Source organism: Helobdella robusta (genome assembly GCF_000326865.2).
Source record: "Helobdella robusta unplaced genomic scaffold HELROscaffold_17, whole genome shotgun sequence".
Taxonomy (NCBI): domain Eukaryota; kingdom Metazoa; phylum Annelida; class Clitellata; order Rhynchobdellida; family Glossiphoniidae; genus Helobdella; species Helobdella robusta.
The window spans coordinates 2,196,940-2,216,245 of record NW_008703942.1 but is presented as its reverse complement, the minus strand read 5'-3'; the positions used below and the strand labels follow the sequence as shown (position 1 = coordinate 2,216,245).

The following is a 19,306-nucleotide window of genomic DNA, read 5'->3' as shown; positions in this document are numbered from 1 at the left end:
AAAAATAACGTGCAAGTGCTTTACCACGTTTTGGAGTTAGCGACGATAAATGTTTACCATTTTCTCATATAATATATTTCATATAATTAGAATATATTTATATAAAGATATATTTATAATGAAATATAGCTCCATTTTCAATGTTCTTTCTAGAGCTACAATATTAAATGCAAATAAACCTTACATCTAAACATTTTTATTATTTCTTACAAAATCAAACTCTTAAAAACGTAGGCATCTGTATAAACACATGTTCTCTTCCGTTACACGCTCTACTGGAGGCAAGAAAACAATGACGTCAAGTGTCCATTATAATTGATGTAGGGACCATGGATAAGGACATCATTAATTTACTTATTGCAATGAGCGTCACATTTGAAAAAAATTGTGCTATGGTGCGTACATTATAATGATAAATATTTGGTTAATTCAAGAATCTGTTACAAAATTATACATTTTCACGCTCTTTTATAAATATTTGGTCGATTCAAAAATCTATTAAACTACCAGCTTAATTTACTATATCAGCGCCACATTTCAAAAAATCGAACTTCAGTAATACCAATGCATATCGCGGTCGATTAGAGATAATATTTGTATATCATATTATCAAAAACGTGGGAATTCGATTACAAAATTGTACATTTTCAAGCTCAGTAGATTGAAAACTAAATGAATCTGGTAAAAGACTATCAGCTTTATTCACTATATCAGAAACCACATGCCAAAAAAATTGAGCTATAATGTGTTTTCAGTAATACATAATAATAACAATTCGATTGATTCAAGATACTATATATAAAAAATGTAAAGATTTTGAATGCCAAATTGCATATTTTCATGTTCAGAAAATTGAGTAGTACATGGATCTGGTAAAAAAATACTAGCTTAATTCACTATAACATCGCTATACTAAAAAATCGATTCATAGTGCATGTTCAGTAATATATAATGATAACTAGTTTCCAGCTACTAGGGGAGTGTTCCTAAAACGCACCCTTTAAGGAATTTTGGCTTGTAGCCGTTCCTTAACATCAAATACAATGGCTTATACTATTCCAATAAATGAAATGGCATGTAACAAGTGTGAAAAGAAAGAAATTGGCCCTCAATATTTCAAATAAAAACGACAGCAGGTCAAAAAAATATTTGGTTGAGAGGGTTCATTTTGGGAAAGGTTTTCCCAAAACGCACCCCCAGGTGCATTTTGGGACATCCAAGTAAAATTGATACAGCAAGCATTATAATTGCAATCTATCAAAATAAAGTAAAAAATAGGTTATAACAATAACACTGATTTACAAGGTTTTTTTTCTTGAGACATTATAAGTGATTCTAATAGAGTTTTTTATGCTGAAAATGAATATGAAAAAAAAAATTTAGACCAAAACCAGATTCAATTTTAGTTTAAATAAGTTTTGATAAAATGTTTATAAATGGCTCTGTTTCATTCAACAAAAATCACAAACAAATCCTTTAATCCCTTCATAAGACGTGCACTGTTCGTGCCACCATACATTACAACCACTGCACCGAATCCAATCTTCTGTTCCACCCACCTCATCACATCCTGGATGCAACTGCACGAGACATGCTAGTGGCCTCCGGTTCACGAACTGACAACTCTGGGTGACGTTCGATAAATCCCAGCAACCATTTATTCCCTGCCATTTGTTTAGTAGAATTAAATGGATGAGGCAACTTCTTCATTTCCACCAACTGGAAGGCAAGTTTCCGAATGTCCATTGGTGTGAGGCCATAAAATCGTTGTTGCATGTCAATTGCATGATGGACAATTTCTGTCTCCATTTCATCTGATAAAATCAGTCGGAATCTACCAAGCATTATACATCCTGGTTGTCGGATAGTGCCTTTCATATGTCTTTGAAGTGTTCGACGTGGTATAGTATACTTTTTTGAAACACTGTGATATGATTGACCTTCACGTAAATCCTCCAAAGCTTTCTTCAAATTTTCTGAGCTATAATTTCCTCTTGTGCTTTTTTTATGTAGTAACGACCCATCTGTAAATGATAGGAAAATGATTGTTTTAGTACATAATAAATATGTTAATAACAAAATTAGTAGGCATTAAGTAAGCAAACTGGTACCCTACCATTGCATATCCATAGTATTTATAAAAGGCAAGTATATAATTATGTCATAATTATGGTTTTTTAAGGCAATTTTGTGTTACAAATTATAATGACAACATTGTGATTGTAATATAATAACAATGTGGTCATTATAATTTGTAACATAAAACTACCTTAAAAGTTAAACCCTTAATTATTATGGTTTTAACTTTTAATTATTATGGCATAATAATTGAAAATATAATCATTATATTTTAATAATTTAATTTTATAAAATGTTCTTTAATTTTATTAAAAAATTGCTGATATTTTCCCAAGACGCACCTCATGGTGCGTTTTGGGAATCAATGGATGGTGCATTTTGGGAAAACTCACAGAACTCAGGTAGACGACCATCTTGATACTGTGCAAAATATTGATATTATTTTAAATAGCATTTATTCACTACAGGATTAGCAACATTTTAAGATAATATACATTAAGAGATAATAATTCTGAATGACTACAGACCAATTTTAAGAATTGATAAAATTATCGAAAATGGTAACAAAACTTACTTTTGTTCGTGAAGCAGGCTCGTATTCAAAACAAACACGCTTTTGATGTTAAAAGTTTACTCCCGATAGACCAAAAGCGAATGGAAATAAAAATTCAAAGTTTATGGTACGCGTTATTTGAATTTCACTGGGGGTGCGTTTTGGGGGAGTGGAGTGCGTTTTAGGAAAGCTCCCCTATATATCAAAAACGTTCTTACGCTCAGGACAATAATAATAGTATTGTTGAAAGTTGGTAACAAGATGACTAATTTTGTCGAAATAAAGGAAGGTATTAGACCTGTACAGTTTTTATAGTGAGATCATTATTAGAAATCCTAGAATATCTATTGGTTGGAATATAAACAATGTAAGATATGCTGATGATACAGCTCTTATAGCGGAATCTACGGAAAAATTGCAAACAATTGTTTCCAAACTGGTTTTTGGAAGTGAAAGAAAAGGCTTGCAATTTAGCATCAGCAAAACAAAGTGCATGGTTACAAGTAAAAGCAAAACCGCTCTGATCTCCACCATAATGATTACATGTAAACAGGTGAAACAAGTCAACAGCTTCAATTATCTCGGAACTCTGATTACCTCAGGTTGTAAATGTGATGTGGATATAAAACGAAGGATAGCTATGTCGTTTATATTAACAGCGTGATGACGTAATTGTTTTCATGTTAATATTCGGATCAAACCGTGGATATATATGTATATATATATATATGTTTGATCTATATATATATATATATATATATATAAATATATATATATATATATATATATATATATATGGATCAAACACTTTATTTCACTTCCTATATGCAATTAAATGCCAATAACTTATGTATGATCTGATTTTTAAAAAATGCAAAATTAGTAATTAAAAATTTGTTAATACAGTTGTGCTCTGATATGAGTACGATAACTTTTCGACCGTATTTTTTCACAGTTAGACGTTAGATTGACCCGCAAAAATCACTCGTTAATTCAGCCATTTTTAATATTTAATCGGTCTTCGACGAGGTACATCGGGAACGATGGACAGAAGAGAGGAGCAGCTGAGAATGAAGCAACTGTTGGTAGATGCAATCACATTATTATGTAAAAGTGGTATGCGCTACGAGAAAAAGTTTTGTATCGAAGCACTGATCGGAATAACACTTGACGACAATGATGTCGTTCTAATAAATATCAACGAAATGATCGATGCTAACGAGGGGGCTTCTTTTGAAGAGAATACGATCTGCACGAGGCAGTCTACAAGTGGGCGTAAATCTAACAACAGTTTGCAAAATTCTTTTAAAACTGAGATGCCCATCAAAACCGAGTTTGACCATCCTGATGAAATTGAATCGAATTCCAACTTAAATGATAATTTTCAAAACAATTTATTCACTCAAACGTTGGACCCTACGTGTTCAACATCTAATTTCAAAGACCAATATCAAAACCAGTGCCAAAATGATATTTCTCAGAATTTTTATCCATCAGAAAATGCCAACGACAATGTAAATGATTCAAATTTTTTAACAGAAGCATCTGATGAAACTGATGATTGTTTTTTTGTTAAAGAAGATCAACATCAAAATAATGAAAACTGGGATCAACAAAATACGACTATCGGTAATAACTATAATATAGGATCAAATAAAAAACAAAGATACAATCAAATGCAGTATAATAATAATAATGCTCCTCCCACTAGAAGAATAAGAGGAAGAGGTCGACCTGGTTGGCGATCGTCTGGTCAATCTCGGTTGAAATTACATTTTTCTCATGAACAAAATATGAATTTTTCTTCATCTGATAACATAGTTAGTATAACAATCTTTTTTTTCTATTTTTCTCATTTTAAGTATTTTTTTTTCTAAATTCATTAATATAATACTTTTGTTTTTTATTTTTAAATATTTTATTTTCTAATTTTTGAAGTTTTTGGGTTTTGCCAGTTTTACAAATAACTAACAAAAGTGTTAATTATGCACTGAAATGTTTTTCAACAAACATTTGTCTACATGTATTATTTATGTTAAGAACTTTTGTGAATGTTTGAGCAAAATAACCAAACTTAAAATGTGGTAAAAAAAATCATTAATACAAATCACAGAATTTATCTTCAAGAACTTATGAAACCTCAAACCCATCATTGTCTATTAGTCAAGAAGAAACAAATGATAATAAAAATTCAAGACTGAGTGCAGATGTTACTAATAAAGTACTTCAAAGTGTTTTCCCACCAAAGTCTCTTCATTGCACTTTATGTTCAGTAAATTTTTATAATGCACAAGCCCTGAAAGATCATGTAAAAGGTGTGCACTTGAAGATGCAAGTCAATGTTTGTTCTCTCTGTGGCATGACATTTAAGTGGAGATCTAGTTTGGGTAGACACAAGCAATATTCCTGTCCTTACAGTGGCAACTTATTAAAACAACAAACTACTTGTGAACGAACTTTGTGATGCATTAAGCTAACTCAATTTATAAATTTGTCATTAAATTCACATTAATACATACATGTTTTATTGTTTTGTTGTCTTTTAGTTGTAATGGGTCTATTGCTGTATTTCTCATTCACAACCTTAATTTGTTTTTTTTTATTGACAAAGTCAATATTCATTGTTATTAATACCTAAGACAGATAAACTTTTTTTTATCATTTTGATTAGGTGTTTCATTGAAAATTTACATAATTTTTTTGTATTTAAAAAACACAAATTAATATAGATTAGAGTTTCATGGCTATGTGATATATTCAATTTTGCTTCCTTCAGGCTGATGAACAAGCATACAATAACAGCAACAACAACTGCATAGATATATCTAATCTATCTCAAATGTTGGATGGTAAAGAAACTATTTCACAGCCATCAACTCTCCATGCCATTCCTACAACATTCAGTGATGCCCAGCTACTCACATCACCAACATCTCATTCCATTAACACCTCTGCGTCTGCAACACTCAACAGTGCAAACAAAGGTGACAATAAAGAGGTTGCACACAATAGTAGTAACACTTTTAGTAGTGGCAGTAGCAAGCCTAAGCCTCCTTGTCCATACTGTTCGAAAGTCTTTTGCAGTTTTCAAGCACTTAGAGGACATATAGATGGATTACATTTGAACAAGAAATCTTATAGATGTTACGACTGTGGAGATAGTTTTAAATGGAGAACTGATTTATGTAAGCACAGAAGGAATTTATGCCCGTACCGGATTCAATTAGTTTCATCTTGTTGACACCTCATATAACACTACTTGTTCGATTGCATGATTAATAAAACTTTCAATTAAATCATTGAGACAATGTTGTATTTGTGTGGTTTTAAGATTTATGTTGATATTTAGTTGAAATTCTTCATATAAAATGTTTTTCAACATTTTACCTTTATTAGTGCTTGCGTGTACAGATGTTTACACAAACACATTATATATATATAATATATATATATATATATAAATGTTTATATGTAATCATGTAAATATACATTATATATTTGTCATATATGTTTTCGTGTAAACAAGCATGAGTATCAGTTTAAGTTTTTACCTAACATTTTTTTAACTTTATTTACTTTTCAAGTCTTGTAGTCTCTTATATTTTCTAAGTGTGTTTAATTGGTTCATCATTTTGACCATGTCATTATAATAGTGTGCAATTTGAACATTGTAAAAACAAATGAAATGAAACATGTACATGAGTATAAAATGTCTTAATATATGATGGGATAATATAAAGCTGGATATTTTACCTGCAGATGGAGTCGAGCAGCACTACAATCAATCCTCCACTAGGTCGTCAGGTGATGCAGTGCCAAAATTGTTCGGCTGTCTTCACTCAGATGAAATCATTAAAAGAGCACGTTGATGGTGTACATCTGCAAAAAAAATCATTTCACTGTGTTGACTGCGGAGAGGCGTTTAAGTGGAGAGCATGCCTCAGTAAACATAGGAGACTGGAATGTCCGCTGAGGACTATCGAATAAATTGACATATTAGATATTTGAGTTGAAGAGTGTTCAGAATTTTGAAAAAGATTGTCAACAGTTTTTGATTGTCACAACTTACAGTTTAATTGTAATTGATTTATTTAGTTTCGTTTTAATTATTTCATTTTTGTTTCAGTAATAAAGATTCATGCGTTGTATTATGAGTAGTATTTAAACATCACGGTCCTGTTTGTATTAGTATTTCCTTGTTTTTGAAATTGTTGACATTGTGGTTATACAGTTTTAACGATATTTTTCAATGTCTAAAACATTAATAACCTGAATATAAGCAAATTCTCATTCTAATCTATACAACCTCACTTAGGTACTCCAAGAACATATGGAGCCAGTTGATTTAGCTGGATGTCAAATTAATAAATGGCAATGTAATTTATGTACATCTATTTATTCATCTGAGAGAGTTCTACGAGAACACATCAAGGCCATACACCTGCACAAAATGCTTTGTCATTGTAAGGAATGTGGTCAAAGTTTCAAATGGAGACATCAATTACAGAAACATAAACTAATTTGTCCAGCCAAATACAATCCTGAACTAAGCTTGCTATAATTCTTTTATTTTTAGGTCGTTTTTAATTATTTTTTCATAGTTTTTTGTTTTTGAAGATTGTCTCGTGCGTATATGTATATTATATATATATATATATATATATATAAAAGGTTGTTATATTGTTTTATATTTTTATTTGTTTTTAAATATTTGTTAATTCAAACTAATAAATTGAAAATAAAGTCTTTTTAATTGAATCATATTTATGCGTTGAGGTGCTATCAAAAAATTGACAAAAATCCGAATTACTGTGCAATCAAATTTTTACACTCAAGGTTTAGACTCGCGCGGTTTATGTGTATATATAACAAAAACTTAAATGTAAAACGAAAAGTCAGAGGTTTGATCTCAAACATGCAACAGGGCGTGGTGAGAATTATGGGTTTGACTACCTAACATTGAAGTTTTATAGGTTATAGTCATTTTTAGAACAATGCTGTGTCAAGGATTTACCTCATGTTCCAGAAAGTCTTTACAAGAAATCTTTTTGCTTAATTTCAGAAATGTAAGTAACGTCCTTATAACATTGTTCTGTTCTGTGTTCATTCGTGTATGTACATATGCTTATTATAGATGATCTAAGATCACACGTCATCAGTTCGTGAAGCGGGAAGCAAAAGACCAAGCCGAAATGGGCTCCAGAAAGATGAAGATTACAAGCCTGCTAAGAGATCGATCCCTTAAACTATATATATATATCTATATGTAAAATTTTATGTTTAGGCAGTTTGTTTTCTTGTCGGATTCAACAAAATATGTATGCATAATATAAATAGGCGTGATGGCCTTGTGGTTAAGGTCGCTGGTGCTTTTTCGCAATTCGTGCAGTGAGCTGGTTCGATTCGAATATCACAAAAAGATCCTCGCCCATTACATGCTTTGTGTGTGTGATGCCTCGTGTGGCATGTATTCATATGCAATGTTTGTGGCATGTTATTGATCCTTCTGTACACGAGAAGAGTGTAATTGACATTTTAAACCTTTATAAGTAGAGAAAGAGAACAAGTTCGTACCACAATATTTTCCGGCATTGGTTTTGTTTTAAAATTGATACACCACTTGATATACTCCGTTTTACCGAAAGCAGAAAAAGATCATAGCATCCTTCTTTAGTATAGGTTTACTTTTAGATAGGTGTTATGTACATAGACGGACACAGACGGATCGTTAAATTTTTTGATAAGGTTCTGTTGGAATTTAAAGTTTTGTGGGACCAGTTAGTGAAACGTATTTAAAATGAAATGCTGCTGATTGTTTCCAACTTATGATCTGCTCTTGTTTCTCTCTTCACGTTACTTTTGTAAATTATCAACCTCATTTAAATTTTTCACAAGTTATAAAAATTTAAAATATAATAATTAAAATTTTAAATTAAATTAAAAGTTTTAATTTTAAGAAGATTAATTATTGATATTTAGTAAAACTAAGTAAAGGAAAAGGTCTGGTTTTGCGTGTAAATCCTGTTTGTAAAAAGTGACTTCTAAATACTTAAAAATAAAAGCAAAATCAAAAGCTTTTATTTTAAGTATTTTTTTAATTATTTAATTAATTAAAATAAAAGTTTATTTACTATTTTCCAAAAATTCAACTCCTATTGCAATTGCAAGATGAAAAATGTTAAAAAGTGGTTAACAGATTACAAGGTAATCTAAAATTTAGTATTTAGTATTAAATATATTATAGTTGTTAATATTGTTAGATCTACTTTTATGCTTTCTCAATTGTTTATAAATTTAATTTAAATTTTTTATTTCATTTTTATAAATAATAATAATAATTCAAATCATTTTATTCATTTATCGATGTTTGTGCACTGTTCAAATATATATGTGTATGTATTAAGTATAATTATAATTGTTTTTATATTCTATACTATACTATGTATGTTGTATATTATAAATGTATATTTTTTTTATAAAAATCAGTGTAAGTTGGAAACATGCTACGAGTCTTATGGAGAGTCAGTGAGGAATGATAAGGAACTAATGGATGAACTATACTGTTTATTAAATCACACATCTTTTCATAAATATGACCAGGTGTGCTTTATTTTTGTTTTTAAAATTGAATTTATTTTAAAACAACTTATCAAATGGGAAAAATGGACTGTTGTTACAGCTACTTGATCCAGTCTGCCATCAGCTTTTTAATTTCTACCGATCCTCAGTTCACAGTCTTCACTGCTTTGCAATTGAGTTCATTCCAACCATTGTTGGCAGTTATTTGTCGGCCAGTATGTCTTCATCTCATCTAGTAAGTCAAAATCTTCTGTCAATTATATATATATATATATATATATATATATATATATATATATATATATATATATAATTTTTACAATATTCTATAATTTTATTCTGTTACATAATTTTTACAATATTCTATAAATTTATATATATATATATAAACATATATATATATATGTTTATTTTGTGCATGCATACACACACACACCTGTTTTATTTAGATAATCATTTTAGATAATAATTTAATTTTATTCTGTTAATTAATTACATTCTTATCTATTAATCTATTACACTGACTTCAGTTTAGTAATGAGACTGGTTAACTTTTTTTTTCAAACCTTAAGTTTGTTTTAAAAATTTCGTAAAATCTATAAACCAGACATGGAATGCAGATTTAACAATTGTTAAGTTGCTAATAATAATTTGTAAATGGATAAAGCATGAAATGTATCAGTTGATAGATCTTCATTATAATTGCTATCTGACTGGTTGCCAGCTCGAAATGTCATTAAACAATCAATGTGATCTACAGTGTTATGTTAAAATAATGGATTAGCATTATCTCATTGTTTGATAATGGTTTTTATATTATTATTATTGTTATTATTTTTGTTATTTTTCAGCATTCTGGCTGTTTGGCAGCATTCTTGTTGGGAGTATATAACTTGGTTAGTTGTTTCAAAATTACTTTCGTCAGAAATTTATTTGTTTTAAGATTTGTTTTTACGTTTTTTATTTTGTATAATTACAGGGAAACAGTGAAATGACCACAATCAATGCTTTTCCCATTGTGCCATCTCTTTCACAGCCATCAGTCTATCATGATGTTAGTTTTCAATTACTACTGATTCTATTTTATTGCTCAATAATTGTGTGATTTAGTAGTTTTTATGGTAGCTATGGAGACTGTAGTATGTGAAGTAGGGTGGGTACATTGTACATGTGACTTCATTCTATTCATTCAATTAGTCTTATGTTTTGGCCAGTGGGTAGGGCAGTCAATGAAATTTGTCATTAAAATTTTTCACTAAAAAGCTTCGAACAAAGTCATTTTTATCAGTGAAACAGTTTTAATTAAATTTTGATTAAATTTTGATTTAGTGAAGTGATTTACAAGTGATTTAATTTCATCCAGCCGTCATCTGTATCCTTGATAACGAGGTTAACAGAAGCAGCTTTGAGTGTAAGATTAAACTCTGAACATGTACCTGTCAAGCGACCAACGCATAAGAAATATGACGGCATCACACCACAAAACAGGTTTCAATGTTCAAAGTTTTAATTTTATTTTAACGGTCAATAATGGTCAGGAATCTGTGTTTTTTATTTTGTTTTAATTTTATTAGTTTTGGCTTTGGTTTCTGTCTTGAATATTTTTCTTGTTTAGCAGTGCTGTTATTTAACATGTGGTTGAAATCATATCTTAAAAAAAAATTCAAATAAAAATTTACTTTTTTCTATCATTAAAATATTGTCAACTAATTTCGAAAGTTCTTGCATATTACAGTTTTATTTGCTCATATTTTGTCAGAAACATATATAAGTATTGATTCCTTACATTTATATCAAGATGTCACCACGATGAAAAAATAAAATTAATTGATAGTCGATAACGACTTAATGTAGACAATAATTTGCATGCTCTCCACACAGAAGTGCAATTTTGAGTTTCGTGATAAGCGTATACAACATGAACATAACCTTGATGTCCTTTCGATCTCGCAAATCCCTCTGCCACTTGTCCTCCAAGTCTGTGCATTTGTTGGATATATATATATGTATATATATATGGCTACATACATTTGTTGCATACATTGTAATTATTATTACGGGTATTTATATAGCGCTTTTTCAAAGCTTCTCAAAAGTGATCTTATTTAGGTTTGAATATTTGGCTTGATTAACCAGTTGTCTGAATGAACTTTTTTTACCGTGTGATGTTTGTATATATTTACATTGTGTGTTGTTGGTTATTTTGTGTTTACAATAATCAAAAATAAACTGATGAAATGTTTGTGGCAGATTATCAAGAACAGGCTTTGAAGATTACGTTGAATGTTTGTCACCAATCGCCAACCAGCACTGCTCTACCTCAGGTGATAATGGCAGCTGGCAGAAAGATCCTGAATCGATGCACCAAAAAATTCCCTTTGATGAATCACTGATCATTGAAATACTTGTTGGAATCTATTATTTGATGTTGGTTTTTTAGTTAGAATTTGCTTCTGGTGGTGGATTTGCTCTGTTTAACAAAAGACGATCATAATTACTTTAAATAGGTTTAATGGGCTGTCAAAGTTGTGCATGCAAGCTGTAGATGATATTCATCTTAGAGCATCTTACGACTTGAACTACCCTGTCCTGCTTGTTAGCATTTTAAAAATTATTTCAAACAACATATACATGTATGGCTTATGAAATGGCGCTGCATAATTCATCTTAAAATATCATCAAACGTTCATTGGTTTCCAGGTAACAAATGCTTTCCTGAACTCTCTGCATCTCAACAACACATCGCCTGACCTGTCACAAGAAGACAGCAAGAGTCTCAGTGTCACGGCATCCCCAATCCAAACGCATCGCCATTCCAAGTTTCCTAAAGATGCAATCACTAATGCTTCATTTCGTACCAGGAAGTTGCCAGGTTTGTTTGACGTTGATAGCTCCTCCGTGGAGGATATATTAATTGACGTTTAAATGACTATTTTAGTTATCTATGATGTCTTTTGCTTACATTTTGCCTTAGTGTTTTTTGTTTTATAAATATTTTATAAAATTTAGCTTTTTGAATTCTAAGCCCGAGATTAACGTTACTGATGAATTTCATCAGATGACATTGATGAACAGGAGCCTGACAAACATATCTTGGAATCATTGCCAGAGGAGCAATCTGAACAACAGCAGCAACCAAATAATCACACGACACCTACACTCTCTGACCAAGACAAGAGCCCATTCTCAAAAGCCAGCAAGTTGCCTCTCATCTCAATTATCAAGAAGGACAAATCAACAAAAGTTCACAAAACTGACCCAACAGCAGCAGGAGACAACGTGGCTGCTGCTTCTAATGTCATCAGTGGAGTTCTCAACAGTTTTTCATCTAAAAAATCATTTTTGAGAAACAACTCGGACCAGTCAGCAGCTCGAACAGTACAACCAACAACGACATCAACAACAATGACATCATCAGTCTATCACGTGGATGATGACGTCGATGATGATGAAAATGGTAATGTGCCGCTGAAATTGTTCAAGCAGTTCTCCGATAAAAATTCTAACTTATTGCCTGAGGTTTCGTTTAAAAATTTGAAAAATTCGAAGTTTTTGAACATAACCCCAACAAGAAATAAAAGGTATCTGCAACAGCAGCAGCAGCAGCAACAACAACAACAACAGCAGCACTTAGCAATGCAACACAATGGCAATGAAGGTGATCTCCCTCCGAACAATAATTCCAACATCATCAACAAAATGATTGATAGAGATGACAATGCAAATAATACTGATGATAAGAAGATGGATGACACTGATGATGATGACGATGATGATGAAAATAATGCTGATGATAAAATTGGAAAAGAAAAATCTTTTCCGAAAGATTATATGAATGGTTATAAATACAAGAAAGCATACATCGCAAGAGATTCAACGTTTCTATGATGGAGATTGTTTTTGGAAATGCCATAAATTATGTTTGCAATTGTATATTTATTGCTTCAGATGTTAATGGTCGTTTCAATTGTGATTCACTCATGCTGATTTTTTACATTTATTAAACTAATCAAAATATTTTCAATAACGCTATTGTTTTTGCGAAAAGAATATAGAAAATAATAATGACGACAACAATATTATTTAATTTGTCCATTGTTATTTTTATTATTTCTATTTATAGTTGTTCAACTACTTGAGTGATGTTCATACTTTGGTGCAATGTATATTTTGTAACATTTGCGTCGGATGTGATTTTTGAAAAATTTTATTCACATATTCAATCAGTTTATTATATTAAGGATTACTTCTCTTACGATTCTTGTGAAAATTCATTCAGCATCTGTATACAACATGTTATTAGTTCTTTTAATTTATTGGTTTATCATCGTATGAAATTTATTTACGAAAAAATAAATCGTATAATTGTTACTAATCAGTTGTAAGCTTCTTTATTCAACTTTTATGATTAGTGTTAAATCTCCCCAAAAGGACATTACCAATTTTTTCCTACCAACAACCGTTCAATGGAGTCAAAAAATAATCAAATATATTTGGTGGTAAGATTAATAAGATGAAATAAGTACCCATAACATTAATTGCATTTCTGCGGGGCGATTAGGTCCATCTGTAAAGAATCAAACAATTTTTCAATATAATTTGCTTATATTTTTCAGTTAAATTATGTGATTATGTATTTTTAACTTATGATTTTTGTGGATTTTTTTTCTCACGATTTTCAAAAAAGTTTTCATAACGATCCAGAGTGACGTAGATCATTACTGCTCGCCTCTATTTTAATATTTTTGCGAGTTTATATTGATATAAACTTAATCAGTTATATGAAAACTTTAATGACGAAATTTTTTTTATATTTAACTACATAAGAATTGTCTATATCTACCTATTGAATATTTAAATGATGATTGATTGATTATAATTGGTTTTCACACCACACACACGCGCACACACACATACAGATATATATATATATATATATATATATATATACATAATTATACAATTATATATATATATATAATTCTATATTGAACGTATTAATTTGGAGTAGACAGATGTTGTGCCTCGTCAGATCAATGACATTTACTTGCATGTAATTTACGTGTAAAATTATTTTCAGGTCTATATTTTTGTAAATGGAAGCCGTCTATGAAATAAACACGTGATTCCAAGTTCTTTGTCCATCAAATTTGCTGGTTTAAAAATAGCATCCAATTATCGCATTCTAAAATTGATTTAAGTGTTAGGAAACTTTCTTGTTGTAGCATATAGCATCTCTATTCTGTGGAACTTGTACAATTTTCGAACAAACTATGATGAAAAATTATGAAGTTTTGCTGTTTGTACGACATTTAATTTTGGTCAATTTTATTTAATTTTTTTTAATTTTATTTAATTTTCACATTTTTCATGTGTCTTTAGGAAAGTCAGCATGAATTTTCGTCAAATTGATCTTTAGCATCGTACGACTCTTGGTTGTTCATGCATGTGATGTGATTACCATCTAATGATATAGAACATAATTACTAAGTTCATTAGTTTTTTTAATGGGATCATGAACTTGAGTTATGAGATCTCTTTGGTTAATTTCTATCCGTTAAAATGATTTCTTTTAAGAAAATTTCCGTTTGACAGTTTATTTTATTTTTATCAAAACTTTTATCCACGTCTACGAAAAAGTTCACGCGTTCGACTTTAAGATTGGATACATGGTCCAAAAATCGGCTTGATCAGAAAATAAGTGAATCTTATCTTCAGCATAGGATGATAAGAAAAAAGTGACGAGTTAACAAGGTAGGCGAAAATGTTTAACAAATTTAGTGAGATTAGTAATTGTTGTGTTAGTTATCATCAGGTGATAATAATCACATGTATCAAAAATTAATAGTCGTACGATGCTTCAAATTCAAGTACCGACAGATAGCTAGTGACAGGTTGACATTAGTTGCATCATTCTCAACTATGGTATGGAGTATGGACTCATTTTACAGCATAAAGAAATTGCAGCACGATGCAATAAATTAATTATCTTTACTACGAGTGCTTTAACAAAAATTATTTGTTTAAAAATTAAAGTCTGGCATTTATAAATAGCTCTTCAAAATAAAGTACTTTATTGGAATACTTTAAGATAGTTGTTAGAAAAACTGGTGTTTACTTAATAATGATGTACATTAACAAAATAACGCCAGTAACAACAGTTCTTGGAAATTAAAAGAATTAATTATCATCACTTACATTGGAAAGATGTTTAAATTTGTTCACTCTTTCACTCAATTTGTACCGCTATTGATCCCATAAATGCAGACACACACAAGCACACAAAAACAACAATCCGAAACTTGTTAAAGCTTTGTTGTCATCAATGGAACCAAGCAAGAACTTAGAATGATGAAAGTTAGTAGATAGTGTACGTGTATGTGCTTAAGTTATATTCAAACAATGAAACTGTCTCAGATCATATCCCATTTATGGAGTCACATGATAAATTCATCAATTCACATATAAACCGCTATTGATAAATAATTGGTACCAGAAAAATATAAACTACATGACAAAACATTAAAAAATATCCAACGCTTAAACGTATGTTGCAGGTTAAATCTTCAATTGATAAATACATTTTATCATTCAGCCATCATAAAAAAAACTTTTGTCGTTCTATCTCTCTCCCTCCATCAAGTCTCTTTCTATTCTGCTCTCTCTCTCTCTCTCTCTCTCTCTCTCTCTCTCTCTCTCTCTCTCTCTCTCTCTCTCTCTCTCTCTCTCTCTCTCTCTCTCTTTGCAAATACATAATAGTTAAGTTGAAAAATTATGTAATGATAACCACAATCATACGTTACGACACTTCAGATTGGATGAGGTGATGTGAAGACATTAACACGATAGTATATCTGTTGACAAACATTGAAATGTGAGCAATCGATACGTGCGTAAATAATAAAAAGTAAATAAAATTCAGGCCCATCTTCTGCGCAGGCTTCTCACGCGCCTGTCTGCTTCAAGAATGTTCTTCTGCGTCAACATGTGGACCAGTTCAGCTGGTGACCCTGTCAAATTGTATTCAGATTAATACTCATCAATTTTGCTTTTAATCGAGTCAAATAAGTTTTTTACATCATATCTGGTCGGGCGATTTGTTTCAATGAATGTTGTTATAAACCGCTTTTATTTTGTTTAAATTGCACATGTTATTTATTTGTGTCCTATGTGACAAACGTTTATCTTTATATATTACACTTTGTTGGTTTAAAAGTGCGCATCTTATGATAATCTTCTGTACAAAGGAAATTTTTAATTTATGCAAATGCTATTTTAAGATGTTCAAGTTGCTGGCATGTTTGCCAGTAGCGTCGAACTTTATATTTTTAACATTTTTTTGAAACGCGTAGTTGTTGCGTTGAGTGATTGCATGATTTGACATTAAATATGAATAAAAATTACAGATTGTATGTCAAATAACTGGTAATATAATTCGTGACTTACTTTCCTTTTCCTGAGAAGAGTATTGAAATGAGAAAAAGTTCCTCAAACAGCCGAGGACAATAATTTTCAGGAGGTGGACGATAAAAATTAGCATCCAGGTGATTAACAAACAAGTGACCACAATTACCACCCTCCTCATCGTTTTGATTACTGATTGACTGACTGACTGACTGGTTGGTTGTCTGTGATGTTGTTAGCCGTTCTTACGCTAGTCTGTCTGTTGGTCTCGAGGTTGATCTTCAGTGCTCTTCAGACTTTTTTCTTTGAGAATGTTTTTTTCTAGTAACTTCGCGCTACTTCATTGTTTTAAATTTCCAAAATTGAAATTTGAATATCATTTGTGTTCTCTCATTAACTGATCTGCCGCTGCAACATTATCTCTGCTCTTCTTCTCTCAAGTGAACATGGTGTACCACACTCGAACGTTCGGCTAAATGCAAATACCTTCGCATGCTTCCAACGAGATCATCGGCCTATATATATGCTCTCGAACACTTGTATCTCTACATGTGCACAATACAAACATAAGTTGTAATTATAAACATGTATATGCACGTATATATATATATGTATGTATATATATATATATATATATATTCATATATATATATATATATATATATATATATACATGTGCACAATACAAACATAAGTTGTAATTATAAACATGTATAGGCACGTATATATATATATATATGTATATATATATATATATTCATATATATATATTAAAATTCCAACTGATGTGTGTGTATTATTTAGCAACGTATAAAAATATTTCCTTTATTTAAAGCAACAAAAATTTTAAAGTTTTTCAGAGAGAAAAATATATACTATGCAGATTTCTACTCCACTTTAAATGATGGGACGTAAACGCTACAATTGCCATGTCGTCATTAAATCCAGCACTTTTGGAATTACCGACTATTTATGAAAAATTATGAAAGTATTTGAAATAACAAGACAACGTTTTCATCGAAGTTAACGAGCAGTCAAATACAAACATAATTAACACATTTACCGCAGACAGTTTGCAATGCAGACCCCTCGCCTACGCTACAGCCCATGAGTCTACCTCTACAACAGGTAAAACTAAAAACTGAAATATTTGCAATTGCAACATGAATCATTCAACAACGTACTTAGTAGTGAATTGAACATAGTTGTAAAAATGGTTAGCAAATTGCTACATAAACAAATAATTTAAAAAAGCAGTTGATATTAAAAATGAAAAATCCAATGGAATAAAAAGCGGGCAGGCTTATTTATTCATTCAGGCTGTGTAACTCAAGTACACTGCAATTAAGCACTAGCGATTGTGAGCAGCGGTCCACTTAGAACATTACATTATTTACATATCAACCAAATCAAATTAAAATTTCTCAACATATTGCCAGAAAAATTATAATTTTATTTCACAATAAATCAGTTGGAATTTTAAACATTACACAAAACAATCAAAATACTTCAAAACTAAACTAAAGTAACTACAAACAAATCCATCTCATACTGAAAAAATGCCTGCATGCATGTAATACACCATCACCATTTTCGACCTTGACGCAAAATTGTGTGAATGTTACCGAAGAGACATCATTCTACTTCTTACACTCTCTGCTGTTTTCAAAAAGGAAAAATACTAATATATTGCGCCGAAAACAACCTTTAATTATATAATATATATATATTAATATTTAAACTACATCATACTATATACAATGAATATGTTAAAGTATAATTTCGCTGTGTGTATTGTATACACTATGTATACATGTATATGAAAGTCTTAGCCAGATATATATATATATATATAAAATATATATATATATAATATATATAATTTATATATATATACGTGTGTGTGTGTGTGTTGTGTGTGTTAACACGAGTGCTTGCACGCCTGAAACATCACATATCCCTCTGACATCTCGCACGCAAATTTACATTGAAGTGAATCGTGTTGTTGTTGCGTTGTGCCTCTGTCGAGTTGTGTGTTTTTGTTAGGACAAGTTTCAAATATGAAGAAAATCACGTTGTTATTGTTAATCATATTATAACATGTTGTTGCCAACAACGCATATAAAATAAATAATATATATATATATATTGTTATAACTGTGATACCGAACGCACTGGATTCTAGCGTATTCTGGAATGTTCTAGTGACTGGAGCATTCTAGAGTATGCTAGAATCGGACCATCTGGAAGAATCTAGAAACGACGCTTGCGAAGAGTATATAAGCGCACGTCGCAGGAAGATTCTTGATTAGTGATATTCGTGATTAGTGATATTCGTGATTAGTGATATTCGTGATTAGTGATATTCGTGATTAGTGATATTCGTGATTAGTGATATTCGTGATTAGTGAAATTCGTGATTAGTGAAATTTGTGATTTTGTGAATAGCGATTCGGTGAATTATTTAAAGCGATATTTGATTTGTTTGTTGACGTTGTCATAACGATAGATTTTGAAAGATTTAAAAGTTAATTGTTGCGTTAGTGCGAATTTACTGGAAATAAACGATTAGTTGATTTTTTCTGTAAATAAAGTTTAATAACTAATAATAGTTGATTTCTTCTGTAAATAAAGTTTAATAACTGTTTGGAATATTTTATTTAATCGAAGATTTGAACCCGTCGCATCGTA

The 19,306-nt window shown here is 30.6% G+C and overlaps 3 protein-coding genes across 3 annotated transcripts; 2 read left to right on the top strand and 1 right to left on the bottom strand.

The window, feature by feature from the left end:
• Window positions 1–1,722: 1,722 nt before the first annotated feature.
• On the bottom strand, window positions 1,723–2,007 carry HELRODRAFT_127678 (hypothetical protein; the record flags this gene model as incomplete). Its single annotated transcript, XM_009016048.1, has 1 exon — window positions 1,723–2,007. A coding segment is annotated over one exon (285 nt), but the record flags the coding sequence as incomplete, so codon positions are not given.
• Window positions 2,008–5,687: 3,680 nt separating this feature from the next.
• On the top strand, window positions 5,688–7,154 carry HELRODRAFT_135774 (hypothetical protein; the record flags this gene model as incomplete). Its single annotated transcript, XM_009016047.1, has 3 exons — window positions 5,688–5,858; window positions 6,446–6,596; window positions 6,982–7,154. Coding segments are annotated over 3 exons (495 nt in total), but the record flags the coding sequence as incomplete, so codon positions are not given.
• Window positions 7,155–8,332: 1,178 nt separating this feature from the next.
• Window positions 8,333–13,099, top strand: HELRODRAFT_191012 (hypothetical protein; the record flags this gene model as incomplete). The annotated part of the gene is made up of 12 exons (XM_009016046.1): window positions 8,333–8,409; window positions 8,755–8,836; window positions 9,119–9,232; window positions 9,312–9,446; window positions 10,063–10,107; window positions 10,191–10,265; window positions 10,575–10,699; window positions 11,093–11,188; window positions 11,462–11,638; window positions 11,719–11,806; window positions 11,912–12,083; window positions 12,270–13,099. The coding sequence occupies 12 exons, from the start codon at window positions 8,333–8,335 to the stop codon at window positions 13,097–13,099; spliced, it is 2,016 nt and encodes a 671-aa protein (XP_009014294.1).
• Between the last annotated feature and the right edge of the window lie 6,207 nt (window positions 13,100–19,306).